The sequence below is a fragment of the Tetrao urogallus genome (genome assembly GCF_951394365.1).
Source record: "Tetrao urogallus genome assembly, chromosome: 8".
Classification (NCBI taxonomy): domain Eukaryota; kingdom Metazoa; phylum Chordata; class Aves; order Galliformes; family Phasianidae; genus Tetrao; species Tetrao urogallus.
The window spans coordinates 3,833,781-3,851,460 of NC_136821.1; the positions used below are offsets into that span (position 1 = coordinate 3,833,781).

Consider the following 17,680-nt stretch of genomic DNA (forward strand, 5'->3'; position numbering starts at 1 on the left):
CTCCTAACCCAGACCACACTTGACAGGACTCAAAAACCAGAGGTTCAGTGTTGATGTTTGTATCATGGGAAAGTCATCACACTTGGTTAGACCTTGTTCAAAAAGCAGTGCCTGCATCAAATCTCTCCATCATAACTTAGACAAAAAAAAATGATTCAAAACACCCTTTCACCAAGGTGAAAGATATTTAATGCCTGATTAGCAAATATATTATGAACTTAATGGATAGAACACGGTCACAACATTTTTTGAAAACCTGCTAAGTTTTTGAAAATACTGATTCTTTGGAGTGTGATGGTTAGTATGACAGAAATCTAAAAGATGTTCTCAGTTCCATTTAATTGAAGATAGTTCTGTGGAATTTAAAATCATATTATGACTTTGCCTTATATAATTCTAGAGCACATCTCGTCAAAATGCTGCATAGGTTAAAAACAAACAAACAAACTCATCCCGAGTAGCTGGGAATATGAGTATGTTGCTTACAAATATATCTGAAACTTGCAGTTTAGGATGGTCTAGTTAGGTCCCTTGCATGCCTAGGGAATCCAAGTCCATCCCTGTTCCTCTCTTCTCCTTTCTGTGCCAACAAACGTAATGAAGCATTTCTATGAGGTACTCTCCTTATCCATCCTTTCCTCCTAAGTTCTTCAGTCCCACTCCTGCCCCATGCAAAACTGCCAGTGGGGTCTGCCCCAGCTCTCCTCTCCTTACTCCCCTTCTGCTTTGTGACGGTGACAGGAATGTGGTGCAGAAGCATTTCTGAAGACCACCGTAGCACTCTGGAGGGGATGTGGCAATGTCATCTAGTGATGGGACTGAGATTGGTGTAGAAGCCCCAGCTTAGAAGAAGTGATTAGTGGCATCTTGGGGACCAGGGGAGGAGGCAAATAGGCATAAGCTTGGCTGGAGCTAGCCACTCCACAGATTTCTGATTTTACATTGCACCATAATGCATAATGTACAGAAAGATAAATATTTTCCATTCAGCAACATCTTGCTGTATTTTCATCTAAATCTATAATTTTAATTATAAAGTGAACATAACCTGTATCAAATTATAATTTTGTTAACATATTGAATGAGGACAGGAAAAATAAATACCAGATTTTATACTGTACAGACACATGAAGGTATAGTAAAAAAATCTGGTTTCCTTGACCACATTGTCATAATATGCATATATAACTGCTTATTGAATCCAGGCTGTGTAGACAACAGAAAGAACACTGGCTCCATACCATCACAATGCATGCCCACAACAAAGAGGACGAAAGAACAGGCTCTTTCATTGTGTGTGTCTAAGTATTACCAACATAAGGGCTAAAAACATTACCTCTGTCTGAAGTGTATCTATATATCCATGCATAAGTTATTAAGTGGGCTCCCTGAGCACAGTTGCTGAAAATATTAATATATTCAAATTATATTCTAGCTACTGCAAAAACAGTAGATCAGACAAATATATTAAAATCTCTTCAGACAAAAGGAGTCATGTTATTTATAAAGTTCCTACCCTCCCTTACTGGAACACAAACCTTCATTGTATATAATATATGAGAATGCAAGATGATCCTTAGATGTCAAAATGTGGCTTCAAGTTTGAATGTAATCATAAAACAGTGACTCTAATGCTTGCCATAAACAAATTGTCACTGGTATTATGTAACTTAGACTATTCACAAAGCATAAAAGAAGGGAAGAATAAAAGGTAGCTGCCAAAAACTGTGGGCCCAATGACGGTTGTGCCAAATTGCATTTGCAGTCTGGGAATTGCAAACACAGCATGGAATTCAGATTTGCACTCCCTAGTGCTTGGGCTGCTCCTATGGCTTAAATAAGAGCAAGATAAAGGCTATTTCTTGAGTCAGTTTAGACTGCAAGCAGCAACCAGTGGCTTTTGCAGCCTCCTCTGCTTGTTCTTTCCCAGAGGGAAAAGCAGGATGAAAGTTCATATATTGCTGTAGGACACTCTTTTGGATGGAGTGGCCAACTAGAATGCAAAAAAACATAGCTGATCTACACAGCAATCCAAAAGCAAGCACCTCTCTCAGATCTGGTTTGCTGTCTTGGATTGTTCATCTTAATCAGCATTTGTGGTACCACCTCGTCAGTTTGACACCTTCTTGTGAACTCCAGGAAAGATGGCACAGAAGGTTTGCAACAGAAGGTGTATCATGTCAGAATGCCTGGTCTGTGAGCAGCAATTAATCAGTCATAGAGAGTTTTCCTCACCTTAGGCTTCAGGACTAATATATATCTGATATACACAGCTTCAAATCCTGCTAATGGTTGTGTGAAGGCCCTTTATCAGGACAGCCCCTGAACAATGTTTTTACCCACCTCCTTTTAAAAGTAAAATGACTTTTTTTTTTTTTTTTTTTTTTTTTTTAACCACAGCCTGAAATAATTGTTTGAGCAGAGATACTGGTTTAACTCATTATGAATTATTAGTGGAAAAGTAAGTCTCAGAAGTATGTTACATCTGAAATATTTTTCATCACTTGAACATGTGCCGTCCAGAACTGGCCCTGTTCTACCAGGCACTGGGAACAAACACTTCGCATTCACAGATGCTCCTAATTTGGTGTGGTTTAGAGTGTAATTTAGATCAAACGTATCCATGTAAATGAGTCAGGGTTTCTTAATTAGGTGCCTCTAAAGAAAAAACTTGGACCACATCAGTAGGTGTGGGTGTGGTGCCCACAATACTGGAATCTTTCTATAGACGAAGCTTAGTTTTGTTCAGACACACTGTAGGTTTTTCTTTTTTTTTTTTTTTCCTCTTCTTTCTTTCTTTCTTTCTTTCTTTCTTTCTTTCTTTCTTTCTTTCTTTCTTTCTTTCTTTCTTTCTTTCTTTCTTTCTTTCTTTCTTTCTTTCTTTCTTTCTTTCTTTCTTCCTTTCTTCCTTTCTTCCTTTCTTCCTTTCTTCCTTTCTTCCTTTCTTCCTTTCTTCCTTTCTTTTCTTCCTTTCTTTTCTTCCTTTCTTTTCTTCCTTTCTTCCTTTTTTCCTTTCTTCTCTTCCTTTCTTTCTTTCTTCCTTTCTTCCTTTCTTCTCTTCCTTTCTTTCTTTCTTCCTTTCTTCCTTTCTTCCTTTTTTAAAGAACAACAATAAATCTGTAGATGGCATAGACATAAAGACGTTACTTCAGAGGAGCTGTCTAAAACACTGTCTCTTTGGCAAATGCCTTAAAGTAGGTCATTCTGCAGTGATTTAGGTTTATATTTCATTGCCAGCTTTTTGTTCCCATTACAAGTAGGGTACATTCCAGTCCACAGATTTCACTCTTCATTTTTCTTCCGATTGGCTTTTATTTACCAGAATTTGTAGATCTTCATAAGAAAATGAATGGCCGATACACTGTTAGAAGCACTAATCGTGCACTTGACCACAAAAAGAGATGTATGAAGGTGATAGCCTGGAAATGCTAGAATGTAAAATACCATTCTCTGAGAGCAAAAAATGTATTGATTCTCCCAATACAGTGATTGAAATTATTGTTGCATCTTTTCCAAAGCATGAAAAATTATCTGCTCTGATGTCATTTCAGAAGTCTCACAAAGCAGAGGCATCCATTGCCATAGTTGCTCAGGTATTTGCTTTTTGTTGTTGTTTTTTTATAGTTGTCACTGAAAAGCATGTGGTTTATGGCTTATGAAAAAGTAAAAATCAAACAGTCAGGGTCTGTTTTCCCATCAAAGTGCTGGGGGATTTACATGCCAAACTCCCACCAGCCTTAATGAATTACCTGCATAAATTCCCTTTCAATCGATAGTAGAATAGATCCTATTGTGTTATATTAATTATTTTACACAGAACACTGACACTTTGGCATTAAAGACTTTTTTCTTAAGTTTCAATGAATATCTTAAGAAACTTCAAGCCTATTATTTGTTTTGCAGCCTTATTGTGAGCAAAATCCTGCATCTTAAGTCAGAAAAGCACTGCAATTTACCCATTGATGGCTTGGTTCTGGACATTAATGTGTTACGGCTCAATCTCTCAAAATAGAATAAATAAATAAATAAATAAATAAATAAATAAATAAATAAATAAATAAGGGGGGGGGGAAAGCCCTTTTTGTAATGAATTGAGCATTTTTAATTTTCACCAACAAAACCAATTGAGTTGAAAAGAACGCTCACCCCAAGCAATATTAAGAGGTTACAAAATCTCATAAATTAACTTTGCCAGTGATATTTTACTGAAGCTTGTGTGAGTGCAAACCAGAAGCAGGGCTCCCACATGGTCTTTATTAAACGAAGAGCACTTAGCAATAACTGGCCTTCCCTGAGATGTGCTGTCCATATGCACGCGTACACCCAGAGTGTGGATGTGCATATGGCCATACGCTGGAAGATGCTGAGGGGCTGGGGGAAGCTGAGAGACAGCAGAGAGTGGAAGTGAGAAGTGTTCACTCTGTAGTCAAGGGCAAGTGACTACTCTCTTCATTCCTTACTTTCTCCATCTACACAACTAGGATAATAAAACTTATTGACCTGAAAAAGGAAGTTCTGAGATTTAATTAATGTTTGAAAAGCTTTTTGAGATCATTTGATACTGAGTAATGTGGAATGAACAATGGGAGCTCTTTGAAACAGGGGCTCTATCTCTCTGTATTTGTGTACTGCACCTAGCACAATGGGGCTGTACAGACACAGAGTCAACCGTATCATAAATATTTAAATTAAAACTATGTTAATTATTTTTATCGTTCTGTTATTTGCTGATACACCAGTTCACTACATTTTGAAGCTTGGTAGCATTGAAAAGTACCAAGCATAATTATTTGTCTGATTGTTATGAAAATCAGGGTTTATATTTTTAAATACGGTTATGAAAATAGGAAGCTCAGGTGAAAATGCATTTCTAATTCCTCAACATTCTTCTCTTTAAAGCCACTAAGCTGTAACGTACTCTTCAGGGAATGGGTGAACTTTGCAAAGTCTCTTATTTCACATGAAGAAGGACAAGGCATGACTGCAGAAACCTCTGTCACAGACACCTTCCCCCCCCCCCCCACAATGTGAACACAAAGAGAATGCATAAAGGTGCATTCTGGATTTCTTTTTTGCCTTTAATTCGGTAACTATTATTACTCCTATACTGTGCACACTTGGGCCTGGTGCACATTGTCTTGTGTCACTAATTATCAAGGCAACTGTTTGGTAGGCCACTATGTACTTCAGCAGAGAGAAATAGGTTTAACTCTTCTCTTTTCCTGCAGACTGAACCCAAAGAAGTTAGAGTAAATAGGACAAGATCTGGCCTTGGTCCAGCTCCTTTGTGAAACTTTTCTATAGCTGAAACAGAGAAAAGCATGTGTGCAGACAGAGCATGCCTTCATATGTATTTTTTCTAGAGAGAGATCAGTTGACTTCATGCAAAACTTCAAATGTTAGTCAGGGGTGCCTGAGTGTCTTCCTACTCTGACCAACCACCCACTTACTTTGATGACAGATGATGCTTATCCTGTTCACATTTCTAGTAGCTGCTCCCTAAGTTTGTAGGAGTAAGGCTCAGCTTTTCTCATTGTTGCTGTCCTGTGTCTAAAGAGCAAGAGCAGATCCTGAGTTGTCTGATTCTAAAGAAAGGTCCTAATTCATGAAATAATTTAGGAAGCATTCCCTGTTTTTCATGGTTTTGGTTAAGAACTTTCCTTTGCACATGCCTGAATGTGGGCATTTTACTTGAAGTAAAAACTGAACGCCCATCCATGCTTTGGGTTTCAGTCTCCCCCAAGTTCTCAGAGTTTCCACAAATATTTGTTGCATAATTCTTCCATTCTTGGTCTTGCTTTTCCTTTTTTACATAACTTTTATCTGTTTCATTTTTCATATTTTCTTTTTAAATAAAAGACTTCTACAGTTTTTAATATAATCTGTTTTTCTACCATGTGAAAAAAGGGTTCTTCTGAGCCTAGATTTAGTATGTAAGCCTGCTTGAAACTGCTGTTATAACACATAATTTACTGAGTGAAAATCACATATGTTTGCTACATCTTTCTTACACCAACTTAAAAAAAAAAAAAGAAAAAAAAAGAAAAAGACAGACAGAAAGAAAGAAGTTTGCAGACATCCCCTATTTAGTATTACCATACTTTAACTTTATTTTCTGATTTACCCTCAGAATTCTGGGTATGGCTGCTGGACTTGTCATCACATTGTCATCGCTTCCTGCTGTGCAGGCTATTGTGGGCTTATTTCTATGCAAGGCTTTTTTTTTGTTCCAATCTTTAATAGGTAGAAATAAGTCCGTTTAGTTGCATGCTGCTTGTAAAAGCCAATGCCTTGCAGAATGGAGCTGCTGTGTTGCAAGCTTTGAGGGGTGTGTGTGTGTTTGCGTTGTTCAGCTTGGGTGCTTTCTCTGTCCATAGAGCTACGGGCATGGGGGGAAGGTTGTTTTTCAAAACAGATAAACTATGAATCTTGCAATACTTAATACTTTTGTTAGACAGTATATTGGATAGTGGGTATGTCTTGGGTAATTAATTCTACTCTTGATGAGGAGCTTATGTCCAAAATGCATACAAACAGTTTCAGGGATGAATTAGGTGGGGGGAAAGCAGTCAGGAAAAAAATCATGAGTCTGTCTCCGAAAGGGCAAAAAGCCCAAATGGTGTCTAAAAATGCCTTGCTGTGCTATATACTATACAAGAAAAATGGAGAAAAAAAAAATAATAAAAAAGGATCGTCTTGGATTCAAAGGTGAATCGAAAGGAATTGGCTTCAGTCTGGACAAGGCAGCCAGATAGGCCACAGTAACAGATCCACGTGACAGACCAAGAGGCAACTGCAGAGCTCCCCAGACAACTCGCCTGAAGTGTCTGCCAAGGAGGCAGATGCTGCTGCTGGAAGAATATCTTCCACAGTTGGGCATCTGGGTTCAGTGCTTTCCACGTAAGGGAGAGTGATGGTTGCATCAGGCTGGCCCCGTCTTCCCGTTTAATTATTTCCACATCCATTTTATACTTTTGTAAATAACATGTATTATCCTGTTCTGTGCAGGAGAATAATAAGCAAGGCGAGGGCTTTTGCCTGCAGTGCATCCCTTTGCAGAGGTGCCCACATGGATGTGTAAGGGCAGACTCCAGCTTGGCTGCCCTGTGCTCCAGCCTGGTCAGATGTGAGACAGCTCGGGCCTGGGAGCCGCAGAGCTGCCTCGTGGTGGCACGGAGCTCAACCTAATAAGCAGAGCAGGCTGAGATTCATTAATTTAACATTAATAAGCACAGCTTATTAGCTCAGGCACAGCACTGTGTAATGCAGGCACACAGCTCCTGGAGCAGAGCTGCAGCCAGTGCGCCAGCTCGGAGCGCAGCTCACGGGGCTCAGCCAGGCGCCCGCAGCCACCACCTCCCCTCACGCATCTTGCACTGGGGGAGAGAGGGTCTGGGGCTCTCTGCAGAGGATTCCATGCAAAAAAAAAAAAAAACAACAACAAAAAAACAACCAACCTTCTCTCGGCTTTTCAGTTATACTGCTGGTTTATGCGGAGTCTTTAAGTCTTTTAAGCTCCGAGTGTCTCCTAAGAGGTGTGTGATAGCTGTTGTAAAAATGGGTTAGGTGCTGATCATAGAATGCTGTGAGATCCTTAAAGAGGGAAAAGTCCTTCTGACTCAACTGAATTATAGTTGTGAGAATAAATTATCGCTGACAATATTGTCCTATTGGGCAGGGATGGATTGTTCTCTGTTCACATCTGTGCACAGAGACACTGCAAGGTTTTTGCATCATCCCATGCCCTGTGTATGCCTGCAAAATAGGAGCAGAACGGTCTGTCACTTTTATCTGGTAGCTGTGGTTAGCTCACTCTGTCTGGGAGTAAACACCACTTGTAAATAAGTATCAGGGAAGAACTGAGTCCTGAGGAAGTGTGACTGTTTCACAAGTGTATAGAACATAAACATATGGCCTGTATACTCAGGTAAAGACTCCAAGCATTCTCAAATAGAACAGGCTGCTTTATGTTGCCCTTATTTGAAAAAATCCTTACTCTTTTTATTAGTAGTAGTAGTAGTAGTAGAAGTAGTAGTAGTTTGTTTTCTTCTTTCATGTATTTTGTAATGTTGGATTTGGTCATCTTCAGGAAGAGGTCATAAAAACCTAATAGTAGCTGGACTCAATTATTTTCAGCATGAATCCTAACAAAGCAGTTTGTTATATTAGACTGGAAAGAGCCATACAATAAATCTGTTCAGCTCCATATTTTCTCTTCTGTTTATATGAGTGGCGGTATAAATTTCATGCAAAAATGAATAGCAGACTTTTTTTCATCAAATTCAAAATACTCAGAAGAAAAGGTACTGCAACTACAAGCATTTAATCCTTCTCCTGGCTTCATACACTACACTGTGACTTCTTGCAACTTCCGAAGGCATGCTTTAAGAAAAATACACGCTACTGATGTTAATCCCTGCTGCCGGGCCTTTCTCTCACTCTCTCATCAGTTGCTTTGTCTGGGTTTCTAAGGAAAGATCCACCTGAAGTGCATTTACATGTGCTTAATCTGGACTGCTTCTGCAGACTGAAGCACTGCAGAATGGGACCATAGTGCACCCTTGTTGTTATCTGCAATTTAGGATAAAAACAGCATTCTGGGCTAAAGTTGATTTCTCATGCTGAACACCCACTTGCCACAGAAACAGCGTAACTCAGGTCCTTCATCTGCTCCCATGAGAAACCCCTTGAAGATGAGTTCCACCTTCGGCAAGAACTACTGTCTGCACAAGCAAATATAGAGACTGCAGTAACATGCCTCAAATTAAACAAGTTTACTTAGTTTTTTCAAATATTTGGCAACTAGAACTTCCTCTGATTTAATAATATAAACAACTTGCCACTAATAGTAATGCACGTATGTTTCTATATTCCCATTTATGGAGCCATGGGGCCATTGTGACTTGTCTTTCTTAATTATTAATTCAAGGGAACATTTTAGCTTTTCCCTATTTTTTGATATTTAGAATATCTATTCTGCTACTACTGACAGGGAAGAGTCCTCTCCTTCCCCGGGGATGTGTTTGTGTGGCATAGGAGACTGGCCTCCTTCAGAGAGACTTAGGAGATCCCACCCATAATGCTCTGATGGCTTAAATACTACATCTTTCTACCCTACATCACTGTGTGACTATACTGCATTGGCAAACCTTTGTGTTCACCATGCTTTCTGCAGTGATACTTGGATAAGAACATGTGCTTATTTATGCAGTACATCCACGAATCCACACTCCCATCAGCAGTCAAACCAGATATTGTGAATATATGCATGATGAAATATTGGTAATTCATTATCTCAGTTACAAGAAGTATCTTTTTTCCTGCCCTAGCCTCAAGGAAAAAAAAAAAAAAAAAAAAAAAAAAGAAGAAAAACAACAACAACAACAAAACCCATGCCAAACAACAGCAAAAGCCCAATACACCAATCTTGGTCCAGTTTTGCCAGTTATTCTATACATACACAGTTAGAGAAAATTGCTGTCCCTCATAGATAATGTTTTAAAAAGCCAATATAGACAAATGAAGCATTATCATCATTTTGTAAACAAGGAGCCAAGGCACAGAGAGATTAAATGATTTACCCAAGGTCACACCAAATATCCTCTCAAAGCCAAGAACTGAACCCAGGTCTCCAGAGTATCAATCAAGTGATTTAACTGTAAGATCAAAGACTTGTTGTGTATACCTGATATCTTTCCCCTAAAACATAGTAACAAAACTTTCTTCATGTAAGGATAGATGCCACGTTTGATGCTGTAAATTTTGTATATGGTATAGGTCCAGTGACAGCCTGTACCACCTTCTTGCTCACAGGCTTTTCCCAAGAAATGATTTTCCATATTAGTCCTCCATTGACAGTAATAAATTATCATTTTTCTCCAAATAACCCTCAAAAGGAGAGAATATGTGCACAGGCTACTGCAGATGAATACACAGAAAACGTTTTTCGGCAAGGGCAAACTAAGTCCTTCTATGGCCTGTTTAAAATTTTCCCATCCTTAATTAAATAGGGACATTCCCACAGCTATATGGACTTCATTTTGCCTGTTCAGCTGGATGCTACACGACAAGTTAAAGGATCTTTAATATATACGTGTCAGGAGAATGCAACAGAAATGGTCGGCATAAAGGCATCATTCATTTTAAGCTTGGAGCAGTCTTTTATTTGCAGTCATTCATTCATTTTGTCAATCCTGGCATGAAATGCTTCTCTGTGTACAGAGACTGTACTGGTCCCTCAATCCTGCCTAGCCCCTTCGATTTTAAGGGTTGTTTGGCTAAAAAGTGACTGTGCCAAAATGGCACTAGTTAGTCCTAAATAACGGACAGCCAAGAGGGGAGGAACAGGATCATGTCCTTCATATGCTTATAGGACCACAAGACCCCCTCTTGTGGTCTGCCATTTCTGCACAGTCATTCATCACGTAAAACAGCTGCAGGTCTGTTTCCACAAGAGCACGTGGTCTACATTCATTTTTACTGTTAACGCTGCAAAACATGAAAATCAAACCCAAGGTGAACATGAGTAGCCTTTGTGGGCTGAAACCTCTTAAAAACTGAACTCAGTGAGTGCAGAAACCGCAGAGGAATGTCAAGGAGGAGCCTCACAGTACAATTTCTTTGCCTCTGTCATATCTCAGCAACATTAGTAGAGGAAAGGTGTACTTCCGAGTCACTCTTCACTACTTCTTAGACATTCTATGCTGTTACAAGATTCTTCAGGTAATACAAGAGCTCATAGTATATTTTTTTTAGTAAGTATTTTTCTGTTAATGCATGCCTCAGCATATCATGAGTGCTAGAAAGCAAACTGAACATCAAGGACTGGATGATGAAAATATGTTGATCCAAAAGTAATTCCAACTGCAGTTGGAGTAAGTCAGACTTGCACACTGGAACATGGTGAATTTGCCCAATTCAGCGTTCATGAGTAATTCTGATCTATCTAACTGCACCAAGGGAGGAAAAACTGCAGCTTCTGCTTAGACATACCAATGTATTGAGCAGAAATAGGATATACGTAGGTACCATAAATCATGTTTCGTTTTGCCAAAGAACGTAATTATCTTTTGTATTTTGGACGACATTTCCAATAAGATTTGGACACCACACAGAGATTCCTTTTAAAATTATCAATTATTTTGTACTACAGTTCTACTTACTTCTTTAGATGCTCAAAGAGGACTTCCATGGTGTCATAGTTTGGCCTAGGGAGCTTTTTTACCAGGGTCTTTACGGCTTTTATGCGTGCAGCATTGTCTTGGATTTCTAAGAGGAAAGAAAAGAGAAAAAATATTTTGAGTGCCATTTAGGATAGTACTTTGCCTAATACTGCATCTGGTATCTTAACAAGAAAAGCCATAATTAATATGTGGTTAAAAACAGAATGTATCATACCTTCCATGTTCTTAATTGAGAGCAAGAGTAATTTACAATGATTAAAAGCCCTCTACATCTAAAGGATGGTTTGCAGAATTACATTTTTATGCTTTTATTAGACTATTAAACTGTCAGTGTAAGTTTAATATCTCCTAGTAGTAGTAAGAGACCCACAACTTAAGTGAAATTTCACTTTGGAATTACATTCATCCAGTGATCTAAATTCTGCAGTGGACACTCTTCTAATGTAGTCCTTGTTTCCTTTATTCTCATCATAATTAACCAAGCTGTATTTATGAATTTCTATCACTAGCATTACACCTTGTTGTGTTTGGAAATATCAAATATTTTGCTATTCATTTTACTCATACTTTCTTCATTCATACCCATACAAAAGAATTTATCAATTCTTTTGAGAAACTATTCCGCTGCAACTTTTCAATAAAAACTCATTTTTATTTTACTCTATTTTATCTTTCGCTGAGGAAAGCTTAACGGATTTCAATGGGATCAAAACACTGGGATTGGGACAAAATTCACAAGGATACACTCACAGTTTGTCTGTACAGAATATGTGTGAGGAAATTTAGTATGGTAAGAGCTTATTACGCTCTTTTTAAGCAAGTGTCTGCGCTCTCTGTGCTGATTAAGAAAGGTATCAGGTTAGTTACCAACTTCCCTACAGATTCTCGTAAGATTTAATTGCAAAATAAATAATAAATAAAAACCAGTGTCATTAAAACAAAGACAATATTCCGTGAGATTTACAAAGATATATAACTTCATTTTAGATCTCACTGTACCAATGCTGTAGGTATTGGCATAGAGGAAAAGAGAGATTTAGCTCTGCACTGAAGAACAGAATACGTAGAAATCATACAAAAAATCATTTTGCAAATCAGCCTATTTGTTAATTGTTAGCCTATTTTAAAAGAAGAAAAACAGGCAACATGTGGTAACTTTAGTCAGCATTTCTGAACCAAGAATGATAAACACCTCTGCCTGGCTCTGGCATTTATCAGTACTGAGATATTATTACCACGTAGAGTCACAGCATGGTTACTGTTATCATCAAATAAAAAAAAGAGCCAGCTAATCTTAATGGTTTGTAAAGCCGTTACCTGCACTAGTCTGACATTTATCATGATCATTTTACCACATGAGTCCTACATTGCAAAGGTATTTTATCTGGAAGGGACATCACTATGAATTATTATTTGCAGCTAGGTAGAAAATTGTATGTTGTAGATACCTTTTCTCATTATAAATCACAGTCACATTTCAACATTTCCCACACAAAGCTGCTGAGCCCAGGCTTTTTGCCATAACACTTATTCTCACTCCCTTTTATAGTTCCACGAAAATACTGAGTACTCTTTCATTAAAATGGTTGATACTTTTTGTTTGTTTGTTTTCAGATGCTATATACACTTTTTATCTTTATTTTTTTTTTAGTATAAAATAATTTCTTTTTCCACACGAGAAAGTGAAGAGGACAAACTGTTCTTTTTATCCCTTTTTTTTTAGTTATTCTTTCTTATTTTTTTCATTAAAGCTTACTCTCGCTTCAGTTTAATGGCTGAGCTTGTCTTTACTCTTGACCTTGTTGATGGAATATTTAACAGATCAGATGCAAGATCTTATGTTTCAGTTTCAATACCTATGCAGTTGCTTTTCTTCTATAAAGCCCCAGTTTCATAGAAATTTTCCCCAGTCAGTTCCCTAAGTAGGAAGGTGGAAGGTGATTTTTTTTTTGGGGGGGGGGGGGGGGAGGGAAGAAAGGGGGGGAGAGCTGTTTCTTTACCATTCTCAAATGGAGGGGGTAAATCTTTAAACATGGATTAGTATAAATAGCCATGGAGAAGGCTTTGCCCTCTGTGCTATGCCATGAAACCTAGAAATACGTTGTGCAAAGGCAGGAAAACACTCTGAACAGCTGCTAAATTCTCCAGCTAAGTCTAGGAAATGAAACAGACCAGTTTTGATAAAGTGAAATGCTATCTTTCATTATACTCTATTATTGTGAAAATTGATGAAATTCTGGGGAAAAGATTCCCATTTATGGAAGTTAGACTCTTTGTGAAGATTTCAGAAGGAAAATTGTAGTCACGATCACTTTTGTAAAATCAAGAATGAGAGGACACATTCTTTTTTGCATTTCTTTTAGAAATTTGTAGGAAATTTGTAGGTGATAATTACAGCAGATACTCTACAGTGAACACAGATGGCATTCTATGTAATATTTTCATAGAACATATATTTAGAATTTAGGTTACTGTCTTTAAAAATAGGGCTGGCTTCATTTAACAGAGCAACACAGTGGAGATGCTCTCTTGTTTATATTTAAATAAAGAATGCATTGAAAGAACACTTAATATTATATAAGCTCTTTTGCAAATGAGCTTTGGATAAACATTTGAGCATAGAAGAAAACACGATGTGTCTGTAACATTAACAGTGGCTGGTTAAAAATGAATGAAGAAAGTAACCTCTAGCACTCGTGTCCATAAAGAATACTTAAGGAAATCCCCCAGAATCTTTCTTTTAATCATTAATTTTAAATGGACATAGATGTTTACAACAAGCCACTTTGTTTCAGAACAGGAAGTCCAGGGTTTATCTCCAATAACTCACGTTTGCTAGGAAGGGATGTATGTCTCTAACCTGACATGCATTCATTATTTTGTAAGGTACTGGAGTCTGACCCATGACCCTCCTCAGACCTGCTGCATTATTCATGTCTGATTTACTTTGTATAGTTTTACCCATTTCCCTTTACCAGGCATTTCAGTTGCTCGTGCATGTTTAATGTTAAATGGCATTTATGGCTCACATTAATGCCTAATTTTATCACGAGCCATGGTTTCTTTTTATGCTCTCAAGCCTCACATCTGAACTGCTGGAAAAAACAATGATTTACGATTCTGCATAAAATATCAAACTATTGATTTGTCATCTGATCTTTTTTTTTCTTTTTTCTTTTTTTTTCTTTTCAGTAGCATGCTTTTCTTGTTTTCTTCCAGGGCTCTTCTCACCTTGCTTTGTTTTTTTGGAAAAGACTTCTACTGCAGTTAAAACGTCATACACTGTTGCTACAGCAAAATCTGCCAGCCAAGAGTTTTTTCCAACATTTTGTGACTGATTCAGCTGCTGAGAGAAAGACAGACCCTGTTTGGGGCTTTTTTGATTTGTTTCTTTATTTCTTTCTTCTCTCTCTTTTTTTTTTTTTTTAATCGGGACTGAGTGGCTTAGGTGGATTTTTGAGTGCTAATGAAATTGTGAGACTTATGGCGCTGGCTACAGCCAGCCATAGTGTGGGCAGACGCTCTGTGAGCTTCCCCACTGTGCTGCTGTGCAAGCATCCCCGCTGTTCTGTTTGCTATAGTTTTAATGTCTGTGAAAAATTCCTGATGCAACTAAATTATGTTCTGCCCTCTTGTTTGTATAAATAAACACCCGACTTAGCCAATTCATCTTGCTCTTGCCCATTTTAGAAGCTGGCCCTGACACACTATGCTTAACCCCAGTCCTTGATAGCTTTGGTGTTATCAGGGAGTGAATATTTGCTTAAAAGACAGCGTAGTTTTGGCTTGATGTTTTTTTCAGGGATGTCAACTGGCCCAAACTCTTCCTTCAGTGGGTAAATCTTCATATTCTGCAAGTCACGCTGGATAAAATATACAGACATGTATGTATATATATATCTATATAAAAATTATTTGTAATACTTTCAGTGCCAGGATTTTTTAATATTACTCTATGCAGCATAAAATTCCCAGTTTTAATCTCGTGTCATACACTGAGGCAATTGTCTCATGGAGATACACTGTAAAATATTTTCTTGCTTTAAAAAAAAATCTATAAAAAGTGTTTGAACTAACTAATGTTTGCTATAAGGAAAATAACCAATTTGTGATCTGAATTGATTTTACTTTTTATTAATGCCTCAGAAATAGATGTTGCAAAAGAAAATGAGAATTGCGTGAAAGCTCTCTGTATGGGAAACTGATAAATTCATCCTATGTGATATAAAGTGGAGTTTACAATGAATATTCATATAACTTTTGCAATCCATTAGCAAAACCCAGGACAATGAGTTTGCAACTCAGTCCCATTTAACAAAAATATATGTGGAATTAATGGGAGAAAAACAGCACTTACAAAAGTTAAACTTTAATGCATCAAACTCCAGGTGCCAGAGTTTGAGGGAAATAACCAATAATAGTCATTTTTTACATATTTGATGGGACTGATTATGCAATGTGCAACTCTAAATGGCTTATAGCACATTGTAGCATGGTTCCATCCCATTGGCTACAGTAGGGTGCAGGCAGATGGATGACAGTGACAAGGAGAGAAGTGCTTTTGCTTAGCCGTGCGTTAAGATGCCATCCAGAAGCTCTGTGCACTGCAGACACTTCATTAGGATGCCAGGATAATGGTAAACTACCACTCAGAGTGACACCCCATTTCCTGCTTACTGAGCTCTCCAACCTCGGCAGATGTCAACAATCTCACAGTGCTACAGAGCAGACCTAACTTTCCAGGCACTTTGACTCCAATTTTTTTCCCTTAACAGTGCCATACATTACATGCAATATGTAACAGCAAGTACCAAACAGAAAACAAAATTTGCTGCCCTAATTATAACAAAGCGGCATCTGACTTAGGTACTGCATGCCCAGCGTACATACAACCGGTTAGGCAGCATAGAAGAGGAATGATCTTTGTCAGTCAATTTTGGGGGTTAATTAGACTTAGGACTTTGGTAGCTAATGGTTTGTCTGATCCCAACTGGAACAGTCGTGCTTTGCTGCTAACTTCTACCAAGCGTCGGGAAAATGTGCCGAGCGCTTTCCTGGTATTTCGCCTTGCACGGGCTTTTCTGCACAGAAAGAGCAGACTTGAGCATCTGGCCGGTGTGATATTTTCTCTGCAAATGCACAACTCGAGGCCGTCACGCACCTCCCCAACAGCAGTTAGAGCCAGCAGAGAGACAGCGCTGCGACGCTTAACCTGCGCTCCTTCCCAGGGAAACACAAATCGTTGCTCATGCTTCCAAAAAATGACTTTCAGATACAGAAACAGCATCTGTAAGATCACAAATTCTAATTTAATTTAATTTCTTGAACCTATCAGTATGTGTTTTTAGAATTAGGAATTCTATTTATTCTATATACATCATTTTTTTTCTCCTTTTTTCTCGGCAGTACGATGCCTCAGCAACAGTGCTCTGCCCTACCACAGCTTCTTATTTTTGTTGCATGGAGGGGTGGAAGCACGACAAGGCATCACTACCAGACCAGGGTGCTCAGGAAATCCCCACTCCCCTCCTCTGCATAGGCTTCTCTTGTCCCTGGTACCTGCACAAAGGATGGTCTTTGGTTGGGATCCCCTGATCCTCACCCATGGAACCTCACCTGGGGACCTAGTGAAGGACAGCAATTTGGGGCAGAGAGAAACTGCAGCAGCCTAGGGGGATGGATGGGGATGAGTATCTTGAGTTTCATCCTGCACAAAAATTCAAACACTGAATGGGAACCTTCACAGAACAATCACAAGGACAGGGACGTATCCTGTAATATTTATTCAGCTGTTGTTCATTTTCCCCAGGCAAAATTCCCACCGAATGCACTCTCCTTTAGCTCACTGCCATTGGCGCCTTTGGCATTACAGTCAGGTGGGTTTGGGACCCTAACTGGCACGCCAGGAGATCCCCCAGTCAGTGAAAGCCGGAGATGTGTTTTAGGTGGTGAAGCTGTAAAGTTATATGCTGATAGAGAGACGTTTAAAATATGCTGAAAATAATTTGGCGAACATTAATTCTGATATTTTTGCTCTGCTGTGTCTAACCTTTAGTATATTAACCTCCAGCAAAAGAGGGAAGCAGGGAAGTTCATTTCTGAGATGACCCATATGAAGGGGTTAAAAGGATTCAATATTTTTAGTAATCAAAGAAAAGCATACATTTTCTTTTTTTTTTTTTTTTTCCTCCTTCTAACATAAAAAAAAAAGTAAACAGCATCTCCCCAAGGGAGATTTAGATTTGAAGACTGTTCATTATATCATTTGAATAAGACTAGACCTGGCCTTTTGACTTTGAACCACTACCAAATTTCAGGCTGTGAGGAAATTGTTCTACATTTCCTGACAAATTGAGTTAAGCAGACATTAAGTGGGCTTTAAGAAAACAAATGGCCATCTTTATCACAGGTGGACACTGATGGCTTAATGGGGCCTGGGCTGATTGTATCACTTCTAATGGCTTGACGGGAAGCATTAGGGTTTTTGCATAAAGAAC

General features: G+C 38.5%; 1 protein-coding gene across 1 annotated transcript in view; it reads right to left on the bottom strand.

The window, feature by feature from the left end:
- Positions 1-17,680, bottom strand: part of ARHGAP15 (Rho GTPase activating protein 15) — a gene marked incomplete at its 3' end in the record, with an annotated part of 300,587 nt that overhangs the window by 11,354 nt on the left and 271,553 nt on the right. The window contains exon 12 of the mRNA XM_079539012.1: positions 11,163-11,268. Coding sequence (XP_079395138.1) covers positions 11,163-11,268 — 106 coding nt within the window. The remainder of the gene's footprint in view (positions 1-11,162; positions 11,269-17,680) is intronic.